Genomic DNA, 24073 nt, shown 5'->3' on the forward strand with positions numbered 1-24073 from the left:
CTGCAGCCCAGTGAAAATAAATAAATAATAGCTAAATTAAGGCAAGAAAACTTTCAGGTGCATATTGTTTTATTTAGTCATAAACCTTTACATTATCCAAACAACGTTCGTCTCTTTCTTCACAAAAAACAATATAAAATAACACAGTAATAATAATGTTTTAAAACCAACAAACGTCACAGAAAGCATCATTTACACATTTAAAGTTTTATTTTTCCACACTAACATCGGGCCATAACTAGACGAGCAGATATTTTACCACTGACACCAGGGGGCGCTGAAGCATCACTTTATGTTTAAAACTCAACATCAAAGCTTTTTTTTTTACACTTTAAGCATGTTTGTCAGGTGAAATGAAATCACGAGTCACTTTGAGTCACTTTAGTCACATTAAGCATTAATTATGATTAATTATGATTAATTATCTACATGAATACCATTAGCTGGATGCTGCACAGGTGCAGCAGTTTTCATCTTCCCTGAAAGGATTTCCTGGTGATTCTAAATGTAATCGCTGTGTTCTCCCACTTATAACCACGTGATCTACTTTTACACCACAGGATCCACACATCCCGGTTCTCCAGCTTCCATCTTCATGGTTCCGTCGGTTCCTGGAAATTCTTCATCTGCTCTTCTAGAGCTTTTGCTGGAACCACTCGTTGCCCCATTGGTCCTGTTGCTCAGAAAGAGTGGGTGTGGCCAGGTGACCACCCGGCCCCGCCCACTCGCCCATGACCAGCGGGCTGGACGATGTTCTCGCTGCTGATTGGTCCGTGGAGTGAAGCACATGGGGAGTGGGAGGGGCTTATCTCGGAGCAGCCGACGGTCCACAGACAGGGATACTGGCTGAAAACACAGACACCTGATTACACCTGAGCTCAGGGTTCTCCTTATTAGGGCGTGGGCGGGGTCTCACCTGGAGCTGTGAGGAGGGGGCGGAGCCTGTGAGGACGGAGCACTGCTGGTCAGAGGCATGGAGGAGGAGGAAGGTGAGAAGGAGGAGGAAGAGGAGGCTGGGCGGGGGGAGGAGCAGCTCCAGCCTTCATGTAGAACCTGAACACCTTCAGAGAGGAGGTTCACTGAGGGAACATGAGACAGGAGGAACATGGTGTCATTTATGCAGGAACCCACGTGGAACCAGTCTTCTAACATGGTTCTACACGCAAGAACTAAAGTTCCAACATGGTTCTACACCGGGAACCAGTCTTCTAACATGGTTCTACACATGAGGTTCTAACATGGTTCTACACACAAGAACTGAGGTTCTAACATGGTTCTACACACGAGGTTCTAACATGGTTCCACACCAGGAACCAGTCTTCTAACATGGTTCTACACACAAGAACTGAGGTTCTAACATGGTTCTACACCATGGTTCTACACATGAGGTTCTGACATGGTTCTACACACGAGAACTGAGGTTCTAACATGGTTCTACACATGAGGTTTTAACATGGTTCTACACACAAGAACTGAGGTTCTAACGTGGTTCTACACCAGGAACCAGTCTTTTAACATGGTTCTACACATGAGGTTCTAACATGGTTCTACACACAAGAACTAAAGTTCCAACATGGTTCTACACCGGGAACCAGTCTTCTAACATGGTTCTACACATGAGGTTCTAACATGGTTCTACACCAGGAACCAGTCTTCTAACATGGTTCCTCACACAAGAACTGAGGTTCTAACATGGTTCTACACACAAGAACTGAGGTTCTAACATGGTTCTACACATGAGGTTCTAACATGGTTCTACACCAGGAACCAGTCTTTTAACATGGTTCTACACACAAGAACTGATGTTCTAACATGGTTCTACACCAGGTACCAGTCTTTTAACATAGTTCTACACACGAGGTTCTAACATGGTTCTACACACAAGAACTGGGGTTCTAACATGATTCTACACACAAGAACTGATGTTCTAACATGGTTCTACACCAGGTACCAGTCTTCTAACATGGTTCTACACACAAGCTTCTAACATGGTTCTACGCATGAGGTTCTAACATGGTTCTACACACAGGAACATTTGTTCTAACATGGTTCCACACACAGGAACATTTGTTCTCACATGGTTCCACACACAGGAAATTATGTTCTAACATGGTTCCACACACAGTAACATGTTCTAACATGGTTCGACACACAGGAACATATGTTCTAACATGGTTCCACACACAGTAACATATGTTCTAACATGGTTCCACACACAGGAACATGTTCTAACACGGTTCCACGCACAGGAAAATATGTTCTAACACGGTTCCACACACAGGAACATATGTTCTAACGTGGTTCCACACACAGGAACATTTGTTCTAACATGGTTCCACACACAGGGACATGCTGTATGTTCTAACGTGGTTCCACACACATGGTTCCTAGCTGAAGCAGCTGAAGCTGTGAGCTAACTCTGGATCTCTCCTCTATTGGTCAGAAATTAGTTTTTATTTTATTTTATTGTATTTATTGTTTTTAATGGTTAATATTTCTGAAATATTGACCAAAACTAAACGTCCGCCATCAAAGGTAAAGCAGAGAAAACATCCAGGTGTGAAAGGTAGGATCTAGTTACCTGAGGAGTGGGGGCGGTGCGGCAGGTAGGCCGTGGGGTAAGGGGTGTGTCGCCCCGGGTAACCAGGGGGCTTGTAACCATGGTGATGGTGATGATGGGATGCCAGGGGCAGGCTGCTGGCGTAGGGGAAAGCCCCGCCCCCTCCTGCTGAGCACAGCGGCCAACCTGAGACACAACGACATCAGTCATTCACAGAACATGGTCCAAGAACCGGGTTCTGCCGGGTTCTGACCACACCATCCCATAATTAACCAGCGGCCTGGTGTCTGTTAGAGGAACCATCCCATAATAACCAGCGGCCTGGTGTCTGTTAGAGGAACCATCCCATAATAACCAGCGGCCTGGTGTCTGTTAGAGGAACCATCCCATAATAACCAGCGGCCTGGTGTCTGTTAGAGGAACCATCCCATAATTAACCTGACGGCACGTTTTTCTCTGGTTTACCTGTTTGAAACAGGAAGGAAGGAGATGATTGGTTAACGAGCTCCAGACACACCTGAGCCTTTACATTCATGGCGGTCTGACCCGTCAGAACTCGTTGGACTGACCCACCATGTTCTGACGGGTCAGACCAACGAGTTCTGACCCGTTAGAACTCGTTGGTCTGACCCGCCATGTTCTGACGGGTCAGACCGCCATGTTCTGACGGAACTCGTTGGTCTGACCCGTCAGAACATGGCGGTCCACAGTTCTGACCGCCATGTTCTGACGGGTCAGACCGCCGAGTTCTGACCCGTTAGAACTCGTTGGTCTGACCCGTCAGAACATGGCGGTCCACAGTTCTGACCGCCATGTTCTGACGGGTCAGACCGCCGAGTTCTGACCCGTTAGAACTCGTTGGTCTGACCCGTCAGAACATGGCGGTCCACAGTTCTGACCGCCATGTTCTGACGGGTCAGACCGCCGAGTTCTGACGGAACTCGTTGGTCTGACCCGTCAGAACATGGCGGTCCACAGTTCTGACCGCCATGTTCTGACGGGTCAGACCAACGAGTTCTGACCCGTTAGAACTCGTTGGTCTGACCCGCCATGTTCTGACGGGTCAGACCGCCGAGTTCTGACCCGTTAGAACTCGTTGGTCTGACCCGTCAGAACATGGCGGTCCACAGTTCTGACCGACGAGTTCTGACCCGTTAAACTGTAGCAGATCCTCAGATGCGTTGGGTTCTGACCAACTGGACCATTTGATCCCAGGGTTCTGAGAAGAGACCCGGGTCGCCTAAACGGACCAATGAGCCGGTCTCCTGACGTCACGTGACTCACAGGGCTGAATCCCGACCCGGTTCTCTGGGGGGTCCGGTAGAACCCGTCCTGCGGGGTTCCTGAGGAGAAGGAAGAAGAAGGCCGTGATGAAGGTGATGATGATGAGGGTCTGATGACCAGGTGAGAATCTCTGAGCCCGTTTAGAACAGAACAGAACCGACCCGGTCAGAACTTCAAACGAAGGAACGTGTTCATGGTTAAAAGTCAGTTCTTAACATTTTTACTTTTAATTTAAACATTTTTCTTCAGATCCTTTTGGTTCTGATCCGTTTAATTTAAGCCTTAGAACGATGTGAAGCCAGAACGGTTCTACCGGGTTCTCACCTCTCCTTGGCGTCCAGGAACGCTTTAGCAAACGGGTTGAACTTGATCTTCAGAGCCGTGATCTGAGCAGAACCAGCAGAACCAGCAGAACCGGTGAGTCATCGGGTCAGAACCAGGGATCAGTTATACATCACTGCAGCGGTGAGGATGAAGAGCAGGGAGGATGAGGAGGAGGGGTGATGAAGAGGAGGAGGGAGGATGAGGCGGAGCAGGGAGGATGAGGAGTGGTGATGAAGAGGAGGATGAGGATGAGGAGGAGGAGCAGTGATGATGAAGAGGAGGAGGGAGGATGAGGAGGAGGGGTGATGAAGAGGAGGGAGGATGAGGAGGAGGGGTGATGAAGAGGAGCAGGGAGGATGAGGAGGAGGGGTGATGAAGAGGAGGGAGGATGAGGAGGAGCAGTGATGATGAGGAGGAGTGATGAGGAGGAGGAGGGGTGATGAAGAGGAGGGAGGAGGATGAGGAGGAGCAGTGATGATGAGGAGGAGTGATGAGGAGGAGGAGGGGTGATGAAGAGGAGGGAGGAGGATGAGGAGGAGCAGCGATGAAGAGGAGGAGGAGGAGGAGTGGTGATGAAGAGGAGGAGGGAGGAGGAGGAGGAGCAGTGAGGATGAAGAGGAGGGAGGATGAGGAGGAGTGGTGATGAAGAGGAGGAGGGAGGAGGAGCAGTGATGAAGAGGAGGATGGAGGATGAGCAGTGAGGATGAGGAGGAGGGAGGAGGAGCAGTGATGAAGAGGAGGAGAAGGGAGGAGGAGGAGGAGTGGTGATGAAGAGGAGCAGTGAGGATGAGAAGGAGGAGGGAGGATGAGGAGGAGGAGTGAGGATGTGAGGAGGAGGAGGAGGAGGAGGAGGAGGGAGGATGATGAGGAGGAGTGAGGAGGAGGAGGAGGGGTGATGAAGAGGAGGGAGGAGGAGCAGCGATGAAGAGGAGGAGAAGGAAGGAGGATGAAGAGCAGGGAGGATGAGGAGGAGTGGTGATGAAGAGGAGGAGGGAGGATGAGGAGGAGCAGTGATGATGAGGAGGAGTGAGGAGGAGGAGGAGGGGTGATGAAGAGGAGGGAGGAGGATGAGGAGGAGCAGCGATGAAGAGGAGGAGAGGGAGGAGGAGGAGGAGTGGTGATGAAGAGGAGGAGGGAGGAGGAGGAGGAGCAGTGAGGATGAAGAGGAGGGAGGATGAGGAGGAGTGGTGATGAAGAGGAGGAGGGAGGAGGAGCAGTGATGAAGAGGAGGATGGAGGATGAGCAGTGAGGATGAGGAGGAGGGAGGAGGAGGAGGGAGGAGGAGCAGTGATGAAGAGGAGGAGAAGGGAGGAGGAGGAGGAGTGGTGATGAAGAGGAGCAGTGAGGATGAGAAGGAGGAGGGAGGATGAAGAGCAGTGGTGAAGAGGAGGATGATGAAGAGCAGTGATGAAGAGGAGGAGGAGCAGTGAGGATGAAGATCAGTGATGATGATGAGGAGCAGTGATGAAGAGCAGCGGCGGCGTGATGAAGAGGAGCGGTGGCGTGATGAAGAGCAGCAGCAGCGTGATGAAGAGGAGCGGCGGCGTGATGAAGAGGAGCGGCGTAATGAAGAGCAGCAGCAGCGTGATGAAGAGCAGCAGCGTGATGAAGAGCAGCAGTGGCGTGATGAAGAGCAGCAGCAGCGGCGTGATGAAGAGGGGCGATGTGATGAAGAGGAGCAGCAGCAGCGGGGTGATGAAGAGCAGCAGCGGCGGCGTGATGAAGAGCAGCAGTGGCGTGATGAAGAGCAGCAGCAGCGTGATGAAGAGGAGCGGCGATGTGATGAAGAGGAGCGGCGTAATGATGAAGAGCAGCGGCAGGGTGATGAAGAGGCGCACCTCCTCGTTCTGGTAGGCGGTGACGGCGATGAACTGCGTCTCCCTGAAGGAAACGTTGGACACCAGGCGGTGGAGAGAACCCACGCAGACGATGTGCAGCTGGGGCTCGTACTTATGCAGCGAGTTCAGCATGATCTGCAGAACACACACCGGTTCTGATCAGCAGAACCACACACGGGTTCTGGTGATCAGAACCAGGCACACAGGTTCTGATCACCAGAACCACACACACAGGTTCTGATGCAACACCAGAACCAAACACCGGTTCTGGTCAGCAGAACCAGACACGGGTTCTGGTGACCAGAACCAGACACCGGTTCTGGTCAGCAGAACCAGACACGGGTTCTGGTGACCAGAACCAGACACAGGTTCTGGTCAGCAGAACCACACACACCGGTTCTGATCAGCAGAACCACACACACAGGTTCTGCTCACCAGAACCAGACACCGGTTCTGGTCAGCAGAACCAGACACAGGTTCTGGTCAGAACCACACACAGGTTCTGATGCAACACCAGAACCACACACAGGTTCTGCTGAACAGAACCTGTGTGTGGTTCAGCATGATCTGCAGAACCACACACTGGTTCTGGTCAGAACCACACACAGGTTCTGGTCAGCAGAACCAGACACCGGTTCTGGTCAGCAGAACCACACACTGGTTCTGGTCAGAACCACACACAGGTTCTGGTCAGCAGAACCACACACTGGTTCTGGTCAGAACCACACACAGGTTCTGATCACCAGAACCACACACAGGTTCTGGTCAGCAGAACCACACACTGGTTCTGGTCAGAACCACACACTGGTTCTGATCTGCAGAACCAGACACAGGTTCTGGTCAGCAGAACCACACACACTGGTTCTGGTCAGCAGAACCACACACACCGGTTCTGATGCAACACCAGAACCACACACCGGTTCTGATCACCAGAACCACACACGGGTTCTGATCACCAGAACCACACACAGGTTCTGGTGATCAGAACCAGACACAGGTTCTGGTGATCAGAACCAGACACGGGTTCTGATCAGATCCACACACAGGTTCTGATGCAACACCAGAACCACACACTGGTTCTCATCACCAGAACCACACACCGTACCGGTCTTTCCTAAAGAGGTTCCTAACAGTGAACATAGTCCTGGTTCTGAAACGATTCCTAAATCTATGAAAAGTCCTTCAATCTGCAACCAAAGGCTCTGCAAAGCATCTATAACCTCAGCAGGGAACCACAACATCTCCTCAAACTATTTTGGAACCTCCTCGAGAACCTCAACACTGAACACATGAAATGTCATTAGGACCTCTTGGCTGGGACATCTTTGTTGGAACTTCTTTAATGGAACCTCTTCATTGGGGCCTCTTCATTGGGTCATCTTTGTAGGAATCTCTTCATTGGGGCCTCTTTCTTGGAACTTCTGCAATGGGACCTCTTCATCAGGACCTCTTCACTGGGTCATCTTTGTAGGAATCTCTTCATTGGGGCCTCTTCATTGGGACCTCTTCATTGGAACCTCCTCATTGGGGCCTCTTCATTGGGACCTCCTCATTGGGACCTCTTCATTGGGACCTCTTCATTGGAACCTCCTCATTGGGGCCTCTTCATTGGGACCTCCTCATTGGGACCTCCTCATTGGGGCCTCTTCATTGGGTCGTCTTTGTAGGAATCTCTTCATTGGGGCCTCTTCATTGGGACCTCTTCATTGGAACCTCCTCATTGGGGCCTCTTCATTGGGACCTCTTCATTGGGACCTCCTCATTGGGGCCTCTTCATTGGGACCTCTTCATTGGGACCTCCTCATTGGGGCCTCTTCATTGGGTCGTCTTTGTAGGAATCTCTTCATTGGGGCCTCTTCATTGGGACCTCTTCATTGGAACCTCCTCATTGGGACCTCTTCATTGGGGCCTCTTCATTGGGACCTCCTCATTGGGGCCTCTTCATTGGGTCGTCTTTGTAGGAATCTCTTCATTGGGGCCTCTTTCTTGGAACTTCTTCAATGGGACCTCTTCATTGGGACCTCTTCATTGGGACCTCCTCATTGGGGCCTCTTCATTGGGTCGTCTTTGTAGGAATCTCTTCATTGGGACCTCCTCATTGGGGCCTCTTCATTGGAACCTCCTCATTGGGGCCTCTTCATTGGGACCTCCTCATTGGGACCTCCTCATTGGGGCCTCTTCATTGGGTCGTCTTTGTAGGAATCTCTTCATTGGGGCCTCTTCATTGGGACCTCTTCATTGGAACCTCCTCATTGGGGCCTCTTCAATGGGACCTCTTCATTGGGACCTCCTCATTGGGGCCTCTTCATTGGGACCTCTTCATTGGGACCTCCTCATTGGGGCCTCTTCATTGGGTCGTCTTTGTAGGAATCTCTTCATTGGGGCCTCTTCATTGGGACCTCTTCATTGGACCCTCCTCATTGGGGCCTCTTCATTGGGACCTCCTCATTGGGGCCTCTTCATTGGGTCGTCTTTGTAGGAATCTCTTCATTGGGGCCTCTTCATTGGGACCTCTTCATTGGGACCTCCTCATTGGGGCCTCTTCATTGGGACCTCCTCATTGGGACCTCCTCATTGGGGCCTCTTCATTGGGACCTCTTCATTGGGACCTCTTCATTGGGACCTCCTCATTGGGTCATCTTCATTGGGACCTCTTTCTTGGAACTTCTTCAATGGGACCTCTTCATTGGGACCTCCTCATTGGGGCCTCTTCATTGGGACCTCTTCATTGGAACCTCTTTCTTGGAACTTCTTCAATGGGGCCTCTTCATTGGGACCTCCTCATTGGGACCGCTTCACTGGGACCTCCTCATTGGGACCTCCTCATTGGGACCTCTTCATTGGGACCTCTTCATTGGGACCTCCTCATTGGGGCCTCTTCATTGGGACCTCCTCATTGGGACCTCTTCATTGGGACCTCTTCATTGGGACCTCCTCATTGGGGCCTCTTCATTGGGACCTCTTCATTGTGTCATCTTTGTAGGAATCTCTTCATTGGGGCCTCTTTCTTGGAACTTCTTCATTGGGACCTCTTCATTGGGACCTCTACGAATTTCTCCAACAATGGTTTGGTTTTAAATACCATTTAAGCAGCAAAGGAACAGTTCAGGTGTTCCACCTTCTGAGCCAATGTGTAACGCCTCTTCAGAACTTTGGGACGAAAATATTTAAGACCAATAAACCTTAAATGGTTCTGAACATGAAGAAAAAAGTAGTTTTCTTTAGAAACAAATCGAAGCAGGACTTCCCAAACACCTTGAACTATCCCAGGGACCAGTGTGTGGTTCTGATGCAACACCAGAACCACACACCGGTTCTGATCACCAGAACCACACACAGGTTCTGATCACCAGAACCACACACTGGTCCCAGGGACCATCTCAGGAGATTGACTCACGTTCCTACCAGGGAGTGTTTAGTAGAAACTCGCCTCTGGCTTCTTCTCCAACGGTAGCCTGGAGACAACCCTGGCCTGATTTGGACCACTCTACCTCTGTGACTACCCTAACTGGTTCTGGTTCTTCAGCTCTGTCTATATCTTCTAGTTTGGACTCAGGTCTGGATGGGTTCTGGTCCATAGCTCTCCAGACTAAAGTCCAGTCCCTCAACCCGACCTGATTCCCTCTGCTGAACGGTGTACTCTCCACCTGAGGTGGTCTGGACCAACGGTTCTCCAGGCTTACTGAAGGTCTTGCTTTGCTACTAGATGAGATCTTCTGGGTCTGTCACAGACATCGGTTCTTCATGTTACTTTGAATTTATACACATTGCCAAAGAAACCACCGTTTGACAGAAAGTCGGACTTTAGCTCCAAGAAGTGGACTCCCAGGTATTGCTGCTGACTAGAACCTGCAGGTTGGTTCACCTCTCCTTGGTGGGGGACTTCCAGGTCCTGACCCTCTGCTGAAGGATGGTTGATGGTAGCCACAAACTGCAGGAAGCCCATTCAGACACCTGGAGACCTCCTGATCAGGACCACTTTAACGGGACCTCCTGATCAGGTCCACTTTAACGGGACCTCCTGATCAGGACCACTTTAACGGGACCTCCTGATCAGGACCACTTTAACAGGACCTCCTGATCAGGACCACTTTAACGGGACCTCCTGATCAGGACCACTTTAACGGGACCTCCTGATCAGGACCACTTTACCAGGACCTCCTGATCAAGACCACTTTAACGGGACCTCCTGATCAGGACCACTTTAACAGGACCTCCTGATCAGGACCACTTTAACGGGACCTCCTGATCAGGACCACTTTAACGGGACCTCCTGATCAGGTCCACTTTAACGGGACCTCCTGATCAGGACCTCCAGGAGGGCCAATAGATTTGGATTTGGACTGGTTCTGGTAGAATTTCGTGACCATGTGTGTCCAGTCTTAGCTCCCTGATTGTTTTATGACCCTGTAGTCCTGAAGGTGCCCGTCTCTGGGTGTCAGAGGTCTCCATCCTATCAACGATCAGTCCAACAGGACCTGACTCCAGTCCAGGGAGAACTTCCTGGACCGGCAGAACTTTGTACTTCTGGGTCCATTAGAAACAAAGAGTTTAGAGTCAGTCTGTGTTCAGCAGAGTTCGTGGACAGGAGCCATCTTTGTCTTTTGGCCCCGGCTCCCTTTTATCCATCTGCTTTCTCTCTCATTCAACTCGCCGTCACCCCCATGACTAACGAGGCCCAATTAACCAATCCGAGTCCTGCGGGCCAGCGCACAAAAACAAACAGTTTTCTATTCAGATTGAGAGGCTGGCTTCAGATGTGACCCCGGCGCTGAGTGTGTGTGGGCTCCGTTTGAATATAGTTTACCTCGTCCATCTGAAGCATGATGGCCAAATTAATTTCCCAGTAAAAAACATAATTACCATAATGTACAAATAAGCTGAGCAATTATTTCATTATGGCCGGGCTCTCTGTTCCAGCTCTGCATTACGGCCGGAGCGTGCGTGTCATGTTTGGACGGGATAATGGGGTAAATATAAACAACATTACTGCCAATTTGGGCCGGCTCAGACTCGGTGTGTGCGTGGAGGCCTCGGCGAGCGCTCAACAGCTCTCCACAGGAAGTGCATTAAACTGCTGCCGGCCAATTAAGAGCTGTTTATCCCGTTCCCGTGGTTACGAGGGGGTGAACAGGTGAAGTGAAAGAGGAGAGGGACTGAAGTGGCTCATTAGAGGCGGTGGTCTCTCGCCCACTCCAGCATAATCCAGCCAGAGCAGAGGGAAGCTAATGGACGCCGGAGGAGAGGAAGAGGAGGAGGAGGAGGAAGAGGAGGAGGTGAAGAACAAAGAAGAAGAGAACGAGGAGAGCAAGAAGTGAGAAGGAGAAAAGTCAGGGGGAAAGGTGCAAAAAGAACATTTCATGAAAAGCAGCAGCAATTAAACTAGTTTACCGATAAAACTACAGCAGATAAAAATGAATAAAACTAAAGAAATGTTACATTCCTCTGATTAATAATAAAAACAAAATAAAACATGAGTGAAAATAAAAATGTACGAAAAAGGTAAAAACAACAGCAACTAGCGATTCAATTAATAGCTGAACTAACGAGGAACTAAAATGAGTTAAACTAAATATATTGTTCCGAAAAATGATCAAATTATGGAAAAAAAGAAACAAAAACAGAAAACCAGAAAAATATTATTTTCAATGTGACAAGAAAATAGTAATAACTAATAAATGCACAAAAATAGGATTAAAATTGAAATAATTATCTGAAAATTAAAGATAAAAAAATCAATAAATATGTGTTTAAATATTTTAAATATTTTTTAATTAATAAATGTTTAAGTGCATAATAAAAAAATCTACTTTTTAAATCCAAGGAAAAACAAAAAAAAACTAAAAGAAGAAATAATGTAAGGATCTAAAAGTTCTAATTATTCTTTAATGAAAGATAAAAAAGTGAAAAGATTAACTCAAAAATTTATGTTACAGATTAAATGTTAATTAAGTCAATAAATAAAATTAAAAAAGTAAAAACAAGAAGAAAAGAGAGGAAAAGGAGGAACAAAAGGCTGGAGCTGAAGAAAACGGTCCAAACTGTAGCAGAAGGAAGCGGAGCAGAACCGCGGTGAGGAACCAGGATGGTTCTGAGCAGAACTGGTGTGAGGAACCAGGACGGTTCTGAGCAGAACTGGTGTGAGGAACCAGGACGGTTCTGAGCAGAACCAGGATGGTTCTGAGCAGAACCGCGGTGAGGAACCAGGACAGTTCTGAACAGAACAGCGGTGAGGAACCAGGATGGTTCTGAACAGAACCGCAGTGAAGAACCAGGACGGTTCTGAGCAGAACCAGCGTGAGGAACCAGGACGGTTCTGAACAGAACCGGCGTGGGGAACCAGGACGGTTCTGAGTAGACCCGCTGTGAAGAACCAGGACGGTTCTGAGCAGAACCGGCGTGAGGAACCAGGACAGTTCTGAACAGAACCGCGGTGAGGAACCAGGACGGTTCTGAGCAGAACCAGGATGGTTCTGAGCAGAACCGCGGTGAGGAACCAGGACGGTTCTGAGCAGAACCAGGATGGTTCTGAGCAGAACCGCGGTGAGGAACCAGGACAGTTCTGAACAGAACAGCGGTGAGGAACCAGGACGGTTCTGAGCAGAACCGGCGTGAGGAACCAGGACGGTTCTGAGCAGAACCGCGGTGAGGAACCAGGACGGTTCTGAACAGAACCGGTCTGAGGAACCAGGACAGTTCTGAACAGAACAGCGGTGAGGAACCAGGACAGTTCTGAACAGAACCGGTCTGAGGAACCAGGATGGTTCTGAACAGAACCGGTCTGAGGAACCAGGACAGTTCTGAACAGAACAGCGGTGAGGAACCAGGACGGTTCAGAACAGAACCGGTCTGAGGAACCAGGACGGTTCTGAGCAGAACTGGCGTGAGGAACCAGGACGGTTCTGAGCAGAACCGCGGTGAGGAACCAGGACGGTTCTGAACAGAACCGCAGTGAGGAACCAGGACGGTTCTGAACAGAACCGGTCTGAGGAACCAGGACGATCCTGAGCAGAACCGGTGTGAGGAACCAGGACGGTTCTGAGCAGAACCGGTCTGAGGAACCAGGACGGTTCTGAGCAGAACCGGCGTGAGGAACCAGGACGGTTCTGAGCAGAACCGCGGTGAGGAACCAGGACGGTTCTGAACAGAACCGGCGTGAGGAACCAGGACGGTTCTGAACAGAACCGGTCTGAGGAACCAGGACGGTTCTGAGCAGAACCGGTGTGAGGAACCAGGACGGTTCTGAGCAGAACCAGGACGGTTCTGAGCAGAACCGGTGTGAGGAACCAGGACGGTTCTGAACAGAACCGGTCTGAGGAACCAGGACAGTTCTGAGCAGAACCAGGACGGTTCTGAGCAGAACCACGGCGAGGAACCAGGACGGTTCTGAACAGAACCGGTCTGAGGAACCAGGACGGTTCTGAGCAGAACCGGTGTGAGGAACCAGGACGGTTCTGAGCAGAACCAGGACGGTTCTGAGCAGAACCGGTGTGAGGAACCAGGACGGTTCTGAACAGAACCGGCGTGAGGAACCAGGACGGTTCTGAACAGAACCACGGCGAGGAACCAGGACGGTTCTGAGCAGAACCGGTCTGAGGAACCAGGACGATCCTGAGCAGAACCGGTCTGAGGAACCAGGGCGGTTCTGAGCAGAACCGCGGTGAGGAACCAGGACGGTTCTGAGCAGAACCAGGACGGTTCTGAGCAGAACCGGTGTGAGGAACCAGGACGGTTCTGAGCAGAACCGGCGTGAGGAACCAGGACGGTTCTGAGCAGAACCGGTGTGAGGAACCAGGACGGTTCTGACGGACCCTCGTTACCTGTCCTCCTCCGTTGACCTTGTTGGTCAGCTTGACCCGGTTGAAGCTCACCGGGGCCTTCATCCAGTGCGCCCCGAAGTTGGGTGAGTCCGGGTGGATGTAGATGCCGCCGTGGCCCCGGCCCTCGGACCGGGTCTCGGCCCGGCCCGCCGCCACCCACTCCCCGTTGACGAACTTCCAGCGGCAGCTGTCGGCCGGCACAAAGTCCAGCAGGAAGGAGTACATGGAGCTGGGGTCCAGACCCGACACGCTGACCTTCAGCACCGGGAACATCCGGCTGCACACAGACACAGACCAGGGCTTAGAACCAGAACCGGTGTCCCAGGTTCTGAACACGGCCAGAACCCGGAACCAGGCAGGGGAGCATTCAAATTCTACATGATTCAAACATTTTTGCCAATAAAAGACTGAAAAGTGAAAAGTATTCAGCCCCTTCTCTCTGAGTGCCACAATGGAACGGTGTACATGTGTCAGAACGGCCTAGTCAAAGTCCAGACCTGAACCCGTCCAGAATCTGTGCCCAGGTCTGGAACCTGCTGTTCTCAAACACTCTGCGTCTGATCTGACTGAGCTGGAGATGTTCAGCAGAGAAGAACGAGCAGAACCTTCAGTCACTAGACGCTCCATGCTGCTGGAGACGTACCCTGACAGTATTAACTCAGGGGTGTGAATACTTTTGCACGATGCCCTTTTCAGGTTTTAGTTGTAAAAAAAAGCAACCATGTCTAATTTTCTTACTACTCCACAGCTGTTAACCACTTTGTGTTGATCTTTCACATAAAATCCAATAACTATATTTATGCTTGAGGCTGAAATGGGACAAGGCATGGAAAAGTTCAGGGGTGTGAATACTTTTCCTCAGTTCCAGACTCTCATATGACTATTGCGGCGTGTTTTTCCTGCAGTCAGTGATAAACTAAATCTACTTTTTGCTCTGCGTGTGAAGGGCTGCCGCTCCTGCCGCTGAGTAAGAGCAATAAGCGAAATGGTTTCGCCTCTCCAGCCTGAGAGCGGCTGAAGAGGCGTCCTGCAGGTGTGAATGGAGTGTCTGCCCCCCGCAGGGCGCGGCCGGTCAGCACGCCTCTGCACAAATTAAGTAAATAAGCCCGCAGACTAAATAAATCCCACAGAGGTGACGATGGCAGCTGCTATCGAGACTAATGAATAACCCCGCTTAGCGGCCCGGCTGATCCGCAGCGCCGGACTCACAAACACGATCCAGGAGAGCAGGAGATACTCTCCCGCCATGACACCTCCCGCCGTGACACCTCCTGCCATGACACCTCCTGCCATGACACCTCCCGCCATGACACCTCCCGCCATGACACCTCCTGCCATGACACCTCCTGCCATGACACCTCCCGCCGTGACACCTATGGCCATGACACCTCCCGCCATGACACCTCCCGCCATGACACCTATGGCAATGACACCTCCCGCCATGACACCTATAGCAATGACACCTCCCGCCATGACACCTCCCGCCATGACACCTATAGCAATGACACCTCCCGCCATGACACCTCTGACCATGACACCTATGGCCATAACACCTCCCACCATGACACCTCCCGCCATGACACCTATGGCCATGACACCTATGGCCATGACACCTATGGCCATGACACCTCCGGCCATGACACCTCCCGCCATGACACCTCCGACCATGACACCTCCCGCCATGACACCTATGGCCATGACACCTATGGCAATGACACCTATGGCCATGACACCTATGGCAATGACACCTCCCGCCATGACACCTATAGCAATGACACCTCCCGCCATGACACCTCCGACCATGACACCTATGGCCATGACACCTCCCGCCATGACACCTCCGACCATGACACCTATGGCCAAGACACCTCCCGCCATGACAACTCCAACAATGACACCTAAGGCTATTGCACCTATGGCCATGACACCTCCCACCATGACACCTCCGACCATGACACCTATGGCCATGGCACCTATGGCTATGACACTCTCCGGCCATGACACCTCCCGCCATGACACCTCCGACCATGACACCTCCCGCCATGACACCTCCGACCATGACACCTCCCGCCATGACACCTATGGCCATGACACCTATGGCAATGACACCTCCCGCCATGACACCTATGGCCATGACACCTATGGCCATGACACCTCCCGCCATGACACCTCCGACCATGACACCTATGGCCATGACACCCCCCGCCATGACACCTCCGACCATGACACCTATGGCCATGACACCTCCCGCCATGACACCTCCGACCATGACACCTCCCGCCATGACACCTCCGACCATGACACCTCCCGCCATGACACCTATGGCCATGACACCTATGGCAATGACACCTCCCGCCATGACACCTATGGCCATGACACCTCCCGCAATGACACATCCGACCATGACACCTATGGCCAAGACACCTCCCGCCATGACACCTCCAACAATGACACCTAAGGCTATTGCACCTATGGCCATGACACCTCCCACCATGACACCTCCGACCATGACACCTATGGCCATGACACCTATGGCCATGACACCTCCCACCATGACACCTCCGACCATGACACCTATGGCCATGACACCTCCCGCCATGACACCTATGGCCATGACACCTATGGCCATGACACCTCCCGCCATGACACCTCCGACCATGACACCTATGGCCATGACACCTATGGCAATGACACCTCCGACCATGACACCTATGGCCATGACACCTCCCGCCATGACACCTCCGACCATGACACCTATGGCCATGACACCTCCCGCCATGACACCTATGGCCATGACACCTATGGCCATGACACCTCCCGCCATGACACCTCCGACCATGACACCTATGGCCATGACACCTCCGACCATGACACCTATGGCCATGACAACTATGGCCATGACACCTATGGCAATGACACCTCCGACCATGACACCTATGGCCATGACACCTCCCGCCATGACACCTCCGACCATGACACCTATGGCCATGACACCTCCCGCCATGACACCTATGGCCATGACACCTATGGCCATGACACCTCCCGCCATGACACCTCCGACCATGACACCTATGGCCATGACACCTCCGACCATGACACCTATGGCCTTGACACCTCCTGCCATGACACCTTCGACCATGACACCTATGGCCATGACACCTCCCGCCATGACACCTCCGACCATGACACCTATGGCCATGACACTTCCCGCCATGACACCTCCCGCCATGACACCTCCGGTTTCAGGGCTTTGGGGGGGACTTTAGTTCTGGCAGAGTTTTAATGTTTAATGTTCTGTCTGTTGAGAGGAAAGAGTGTAAAACTGACCAGAACTCTGCGTCTGGATCCAGAACTTCTCCCTGCCAACATCTGGGTGGCAGAAAGTTCACCAGGACACCACTAAGGTCTGGACCCCTGAGGAGACCCCCGCTCACCTCCACCTCCTTGGGTCACGGTTCAGCTAAAGAAGGACGACGGGTTTACTCCACATGTTCGCAGCAGGGACCCACTGAATCGGGTTCTAGAACCTAAGGCCGGTCCACTGACCAGCTTCTGGACCAGGAGACACGTCTCACCAGGGGACCGGACACCAACCAGAGGAAACCCAACACCAGCTGACCAGAACTCAGCAGCCAAGACCGGCTGATGGAAGAAGTCAAATAACCGCTGCCCCACCAGCTGAATTTCTGCTATCCTGATGAACCTCCTGATTACAGAACCTCTGTCATACCTCCACAACCTCCTCCAGATCCTCTAAAGGTCACCAGGGAGTCCACGTGTCTCCTCAGTCATAGGTAGAACCGTCAATCCTAAACCAGGACCTAAACATCAAACGTCTTTTAAACCTACAACCTCAGCAGAGAACCACGGAGTCACCTCAACCAACACCAGAACCTGAACATTTCACTACGAAGGGACACCTTCAGGACCCCTTCTGACAGCTAGAACCTCAACAAGGGTTTAGTGTGAGGGGGAACCTGTTTAAGATGTTGCTACCTGCGCTGAAACACGTCTTTATAAATGTGGGAAGGTGTTCAATACAATAATGGGAACCTTTCTAAGGCGTCTCTGAATCCCTAAAACCCAACAACTTCCCCCAACACCTTCTCCTCTCCTATCAGGACCTCCCAAACACCCTCAGCTAGCTAGACCATCTAAGAACCTCACCGGAAATACCTAGTACCATCCCAGAAGAAAGGCTGTAGATGGTAGAGAGACCCCATGACCAGGGTCACCCTCTAGCTGAAAACATTGGAGCTAAATGAAGTCCAGGTAGGTTTCCTGATTTCACCAACAGGGCTGCCTGGTAGAAGGTGAGGCAACAGAACCCTAGAAGGACCTACCTTCAGGTGGACCTGCTTGGAGAAGTAAACGTTATACAGACTGATCTTCAACAAAGACCCAGAGAACAGAGACATGTGCTGGGAACAGGTGGACAGTTACCGTCCGTTCTTGGTGACGATCATCTCGTTGGTGATGATCTGGAACTTCCTCCACAGCTCGGCGTCCTCCAGGGTCACCTTCAGCTCCCTCTCGGTGGGGTCTCCCTTCTCCCGGCCGGCCTGCAGCTCGCTCTCCACGGCGCTCAGCAGCCGGGACATGCAGCGCTCGGCCGAGCCGATGCTGCACACCGATCCCACGGATCCACGGTCTACTGAAGACACCGGGCCGGTCTCCCCATCGTCCTGTAAGCCCTCCACCTTCATCTGCGGACCCAACAAAGACACATTTATGTGTAAAGCACCATGACACAGGAGGCGATAAACCAGGCCCGGTGGGTTCTTCAGGGTCAGAACCAGCGGATCCACTAACACCGAGGACCGGATTACTGAGTAACCAGGTGGCTGTAGCACCAAGGTTCCTGCCAGCAGCTGCTCCTTTCTTTCACTGACATAAAGACTCAAACCCGTCTCTTAAGCAGATCAAGGAGTCCGATACGGACTGCTGTGGCTTTGGAGAGCATTTTCATCTTGGTTTTAATCTGCTAAACTTCAGGCATAACTTTCCCTCCAGGCTTTAGGAGATTACTCAGACGTCTCCTGAGGTAAAAGGCAGGAGGAGCTCGGTTGTCCTGGAGGATAATGGCAGCGCGGTAATTGCAGCTCTGCGTACGTCAACAGGCTGAATGGTTTGATAAGAGACTCTCAAACACCAATTTCTGCTTCGCTCTCATGTTTTAATGTCTGAGTTAGAGAGAAAACCGCCGGATCAGCAACTAAAAGGTCTACAGCCTGATTGACCCACTAATGACCCCCATGACAGAACCCCCCATCATAGAACCCTCCATGACAGAACCCCCCATGACAAAACCCCCCCATGACAGAACCCCCCACAATAGAACCCCCCTTTATAGAACCCCCCACGACAGAAACCCCCCACGATAGAACCCCCCCATGACAGAACCCCCCATGACAGAACCCCCCACGACAGAACCCCCCACGATAGAACCCCCCCATCATAGAACCCCCCAATGAAAGAAACCCTCCACGATAGAACCCCCCTATGACAAAACCCCTGCATGAAAGAGCCCCAATCATAGAACCCCTTCATAACAGAACCCACCATCATGGATTCCCTCCATGACAGAATCCCCATCATAGAACCCCCCCCCCCCTCCATGATAGAATCTTTCCCCCCAGGACATGACCCCATGACACCCCCCCCCCCCCCCCCCCCCACACACACACACACACTTTATAACTCAAGTCTTTCTTTCGGGCGAGCCTCATGCATGTTCTCCTCCTGGTGATCTTTTTATAAATGTTCTCCTCTTGGTGTTCTCCTCCTGGTCTTCTAATCCTAGACATTCTCCCCCTGGTGTTCTAACCCAAGATGTTCTCCCGATGTTGTAATCCCAGACGTTCTCCTCCTGGTATTCTAATCCTAGATGTTCTCCTTCTGATGTTCTCCTCCTGGTGTTCTTTTCATAAATGTTCTCCTCTCTGTGTTCTCCTTCTGGTGTTCTAATCATAAATGTTCTCCTTTTGGTGTTCTAAACCTAGATTTTCTCCTCCTAGTCTTCTAATCCCAGATGTTCTCTTCCTGGTGTTCTTCTCATGGTGTTCTCCTCCTGGTGTTTTAATCCTATATGTTCTCCTCCCGCCATTCTCCTCCTGGACTTCTAATCCTAGACATTCTCCTCTTGGTGTTTGAATCCTAGATGTTCTCCTCTTGGTGTTTGAATCCTAGATGTTTTTCTCCTGGTCTTCTAATCCCAGATGTTCTCTTCCTGGTGTTCTTCTCATGGTGTTCTCCTCTTGGTGTTTGAATCCTAGATGTTCTCCTCCTGGTGTTTTAATCCTAGATGTTTTTCTCCTGGTCTTCTAATCCTAGATGCCCTCCTTCTGATGTTCTCCTCCTGGTGTTCTTTTGGTGTTCTAATCCTAGATGTTTCCCTAGTGTTCTCCTCCTGGAGTTATAATACTAGATGTTCCCCTGATGTTCTCCTCCTAATGTTCAAATCCTACACGTTCTCCTCCCAGACGTTCTCCTCCTGGTGTTCTCCTCTTTTCAGTCTGATCACAGGTCAGAACGTTAGACATGTTGCTTTATTTTCACGTACTACCACAGGGAGACCAGCAGGAACGTTTAAGGTTCTGCCACGGCATCCTGATCAGACTGGAGTCTCGAGGATTTGACTAGGCCACTCCAGAACCGTCCCTTTGGATCATCGTGCTGCTGCAGAACCCAAGGCCATTCCTCCGGGTCCCGGAGCAGCAGAACCGGTTCTGGTTCTGGTTCTACTCCAGGTGTAACAGGACCGACACCTTTCTAAAGGTCCAGTCTCATCAGGCAACAGAACATTTTCCCTAAAGGGTGTGAGATCATCTACATGGTTCTGGTAAATCTGAGACGGGCCTGTGGGTTCTTCTGGGTCAGCAGTGATTCTGGCCGGGCCTCTCTTTGGTTCTCTGTGGTTCTGGGTTCTTCTGCCGTAATTCTGGAGGGTCGGCCTCTCCTGGGAAGGTTCTCCACATGTTCTCCATGTGTGCATGGTGGTTCCTGCTGTGGTTCTCTGGGGTCCTGAACCTTCTAGTTCTGGTGGGTTCTGCTTCACTGGACCGTTCAGCCTGGTTGTCAGGCCGGTTCTAGTGGGTTCTAGGTTCTCCAGCTCAGGCAGTGATGGATAGAGAAACCTCATGAAGCTGGTTAGTTAGAGCTAAGTGATTTAACGAGGGCTGTGATTAGTTCTTCAGAACCGAGTCGGTCCGGGTCGGTCCGAACAGAATTTTTTCCTGTTAATGAATAAAATCATTGAAACCCACTTTTGTTATTTTTCTTTGATATTAACATTGTTTTGATGATGCTGAACATTTAAAAATTAAAAACAGGAATCATCTGTTGGTAAAAAACACATTAATTAATCACGGTACCGGCATTTCGGACCAGAACCAAACGGTTCTGCTTCAGAACCACAGCCTGACTCTGAATAAATGTTAAATATGATGATCTGAAGGTCAGACTCATTTTAAAACCCGTTTTAATGAAAAAATAAACATAATTTTCACCCTATTTAAACCTTTAAATGGTAAAACTCTGAAATAATTTGTAGATTAAATTAAATAATTATTCAGACGTTGGTTTTAAATCCGCTATAAATTCAGATAAATGTTGTATTTTCTGTATTAAAGTTAAATCACAGTTACTTATTTTTCTGAGGCAATAGATTTGAAATAAATTCAGAACGAAGCTGAAGCTAATTTATTTATTTATTGCGTTTACTTTACGTTTTGGAATAGATTTATAAAAATAATGACATTAAAACATTTCCCGAAATATTAATTTAACCGAGAAAGCATCAGATCTTAATTTTACAGCCTGTGAAAATCAAAGTTATTTTCTGCATTATCAGATAATTATATTATTGTTTGAGAAAATAACTGAACAATAAAATTAATTTTAATGGTGAATTAAAACAATTAAAATGTATGATTTAATGGATTTATTAGTGAGGAACGTTAGACTAGAATTAGGTATTGTTCCTGATTCTGACGCAGTTTTAATTATTTTAAGGATTAATGCGAATAAACGTATAATAACCGCTAATTTGACAGTTTTGTTGGGGTTTTAATTTGCGGGATGAATTATATTTATATTGTTCACACGCAGAAAAAGGATCTTTAGAAGATTAAATTCAGCAGCTTTTACGTGACGTGGATTTAAAGAATGTTTCAGGAGAAAAAGAGCAACAATTTAGTTAAAACGATTAAAATTAGGACAGATTTTCTGGCTCGTTAATTAAGACATAAATCCATTTTTACGGTAAATAACGTAAATTAAACGTAAAAGACGGCCGCGGAAAAAAGCGTTGCTCTAAATCTGCTGATTTGTTTAAATCTAGGCGATAAAAAAGCAGAAATAAAAGTTGCTTTTAAGTAACTGAGGAGATTTTTTAATTCACAACTTTTCTAAGATTTAACCGGAACCAGCGGATAATCCGCCGCGTCTAAACGGAGCAGATTGATCAGGAAGAACTTAATTAAAAAACCTTTAAAAGTTAAAAACTAACGCTAAACGCGGAGGTCCAGAATAAAGAGCCGGTTCTGACCTGCAGCGGTTCCGATCCAAACGGTTCCACACCAGCAGGCTGACGGAGGTCCGACCGCAGCGCGCTCCAAGCGGGTCTGCTGGCTCCGCCGCGCTGCCCCCCCCTACAGACTCCGCTCACCTCCACCACGCAGGGCAGCAGCGACCCGAACCAGGCGGAACCGGGACCGGACACCAGAACCGAGGCCGTTAGGTTTGGACTCAACAGAACCACAGACAAAGACCCAGTAAAAAATGAAATGATTGGTAGAGAATGAGTAAACTTTAAAGTACCTAGAGGCGCCTGGAGATGGAGAGACAGGAACCATCTGGATCAGGACCGGTTCTGGAGACAACCCGGTTAATGGACCTGACGGAGGAACAGGAACCATCTGGATCAGGACCGGTTCTGGAGACGACCCGGTTAATGGACCTGACGGAGGAACAGGAACCATCTGGATCAGGACCGGTTCTGGAGACGACCCGGTTAATGGACCTGACGGAGGAACAGGAACCATCTGGATCAGGACCGGTTCTGGAGACGACCCGGTTAATGGACCTGACGGAGGAACAGGAACCATCTGGATCAGGACCGGTTCTGGAGCCGACCCAATTAATGGACCTGACGGAGCAACAGGAACCATCTGGATCAGGTCCGGTTCTGGAGACGACCCGGTTAATGGACCTGAAAGAGGAACAAGAACCATCTGGATCAGGACCGGTTCTGGAGACGACCCGGTTAATGGACCTGACGGAGCGACAGGAACCATCTGGATCAGGTCCGGTTCTGGAGACGACCCGATTAATGGACCTGGCGAAGGAACAGGAACCATCTGGATCAGGTCCGGTTCTGGAGACGACCCGGTTAATGGACCTGACGGAGGAACAGGAACCATCTGGATCAGGTCCGGTTCTGGAGACGAACCGGTTAATGGACCTGACGGAGGAACAGGAACCATCTGGATCAGGTCCGGTTCTGGAGACGACCCGGTTAATGGACCTGAAAGAGGAACAAGAACCATCTGGATCAGGACCGGTTCTGGAGACGACCCGGTTAATGGGCCTTACGGAGGAACAAGAACCATCTGGATCAGGTCCGGTTCTGGAGACGACCCGATTATTGGACCTGGCGAAGGAACAGGAACCATCTGGATCAGGTCCGGATCTGAAGCTGACCCGATTAATGGACCTGACAGAGGACAAGGAACCACCTGGATCAGGTCCGGTTCTGGAGACTACCCGGTTAATGGACCTGATGGAGGAACAAGAACCATCTGGATCAGGACCGGTTCTGGAGCCGACCCGGTTAATGGACCTGACGGAGGAACAGGAACCATCTGGATTAGGTCCGGTTCTGGAGACGACCCGGTTAATGGACCTGATGGAGGAACAGGAACCATCTGGATCAGGTCCGGTTCTGGAGACGACCCGGTTAATGGACCTGATGGAGGAACAGGAACCATCTGGATCAGGTCCGGTTCTGGAGACGACACGGTTAATGGACCTGACGGAGGAACAGGAACTATCTGGATCAGGTCCGGTTCTGGAGACGACCCGGTTAATGGACCTGACGGAGGAACAGGAACCACCTGGATCAGGTCCGGTTCTGGAGACGACCCGGTTAATGGACCTGATGGAGGAACAAGAACCATCTGGATCAGGACCGGTTCTGGAGACGACCCGGTTAATGGACCTGATGGAGGAACAGGAACCATCTGGAT

The 24073-nt window shown here is 50.4% G+C and overlaps 1 protein-coding gene across 1 annotated transcript; it reads right to left on the reverse strand.

Moving 5' to 3' along the window:
* Window positions 1–51: 51 nt before the first annotated feature.
* Window positions 52–22458, reverse strand: LOC105922734 (T-box transcription factor TBX19). The gene is made up of 10 exons (XM_036133743.1): window positions 22375–22458; window positions 18270–18532; window positions 13827–14103; window positions 6007–6141; window positions 4169–4230; window positions 3845–3903; window positions 2582–2746; window positions 917–1079; window positions 674–846; window positions 52–640 (listed from the first exon to the last, which is right to left on the reverse strand). Exons 2-9 carry the CDS (start codon window positions 18530–18532, stop codon window positions 681–683), a joined length of 1290 nt encoding a protein of 429 aa, XP_035989636.1. The 5' UTR covers window positions 22375–22458; the 3' UTR covers window positions 52–640; window positions 674–680.
* Window positions 22459–24073: the final 1615 nt, after the last annotated feature.

Source organism: Fundulus heteroclitus, unplaced genomic scaffold, assembly GCF_011125445.2.
Source record: "Fundulus heteroclitus isolate FHET01 unplaced genomic scaffold, MU-UCD_Fhet_4.1 scaffold_68, whole genome shotgun sequence".
NCBI classification, from domain to species: Eukaryota; Metazoa; Chordata; class Actinopteri; order Cyprinodontiformes; family Fundulidae; genus Fundulus; species Fundulus heteroclitus.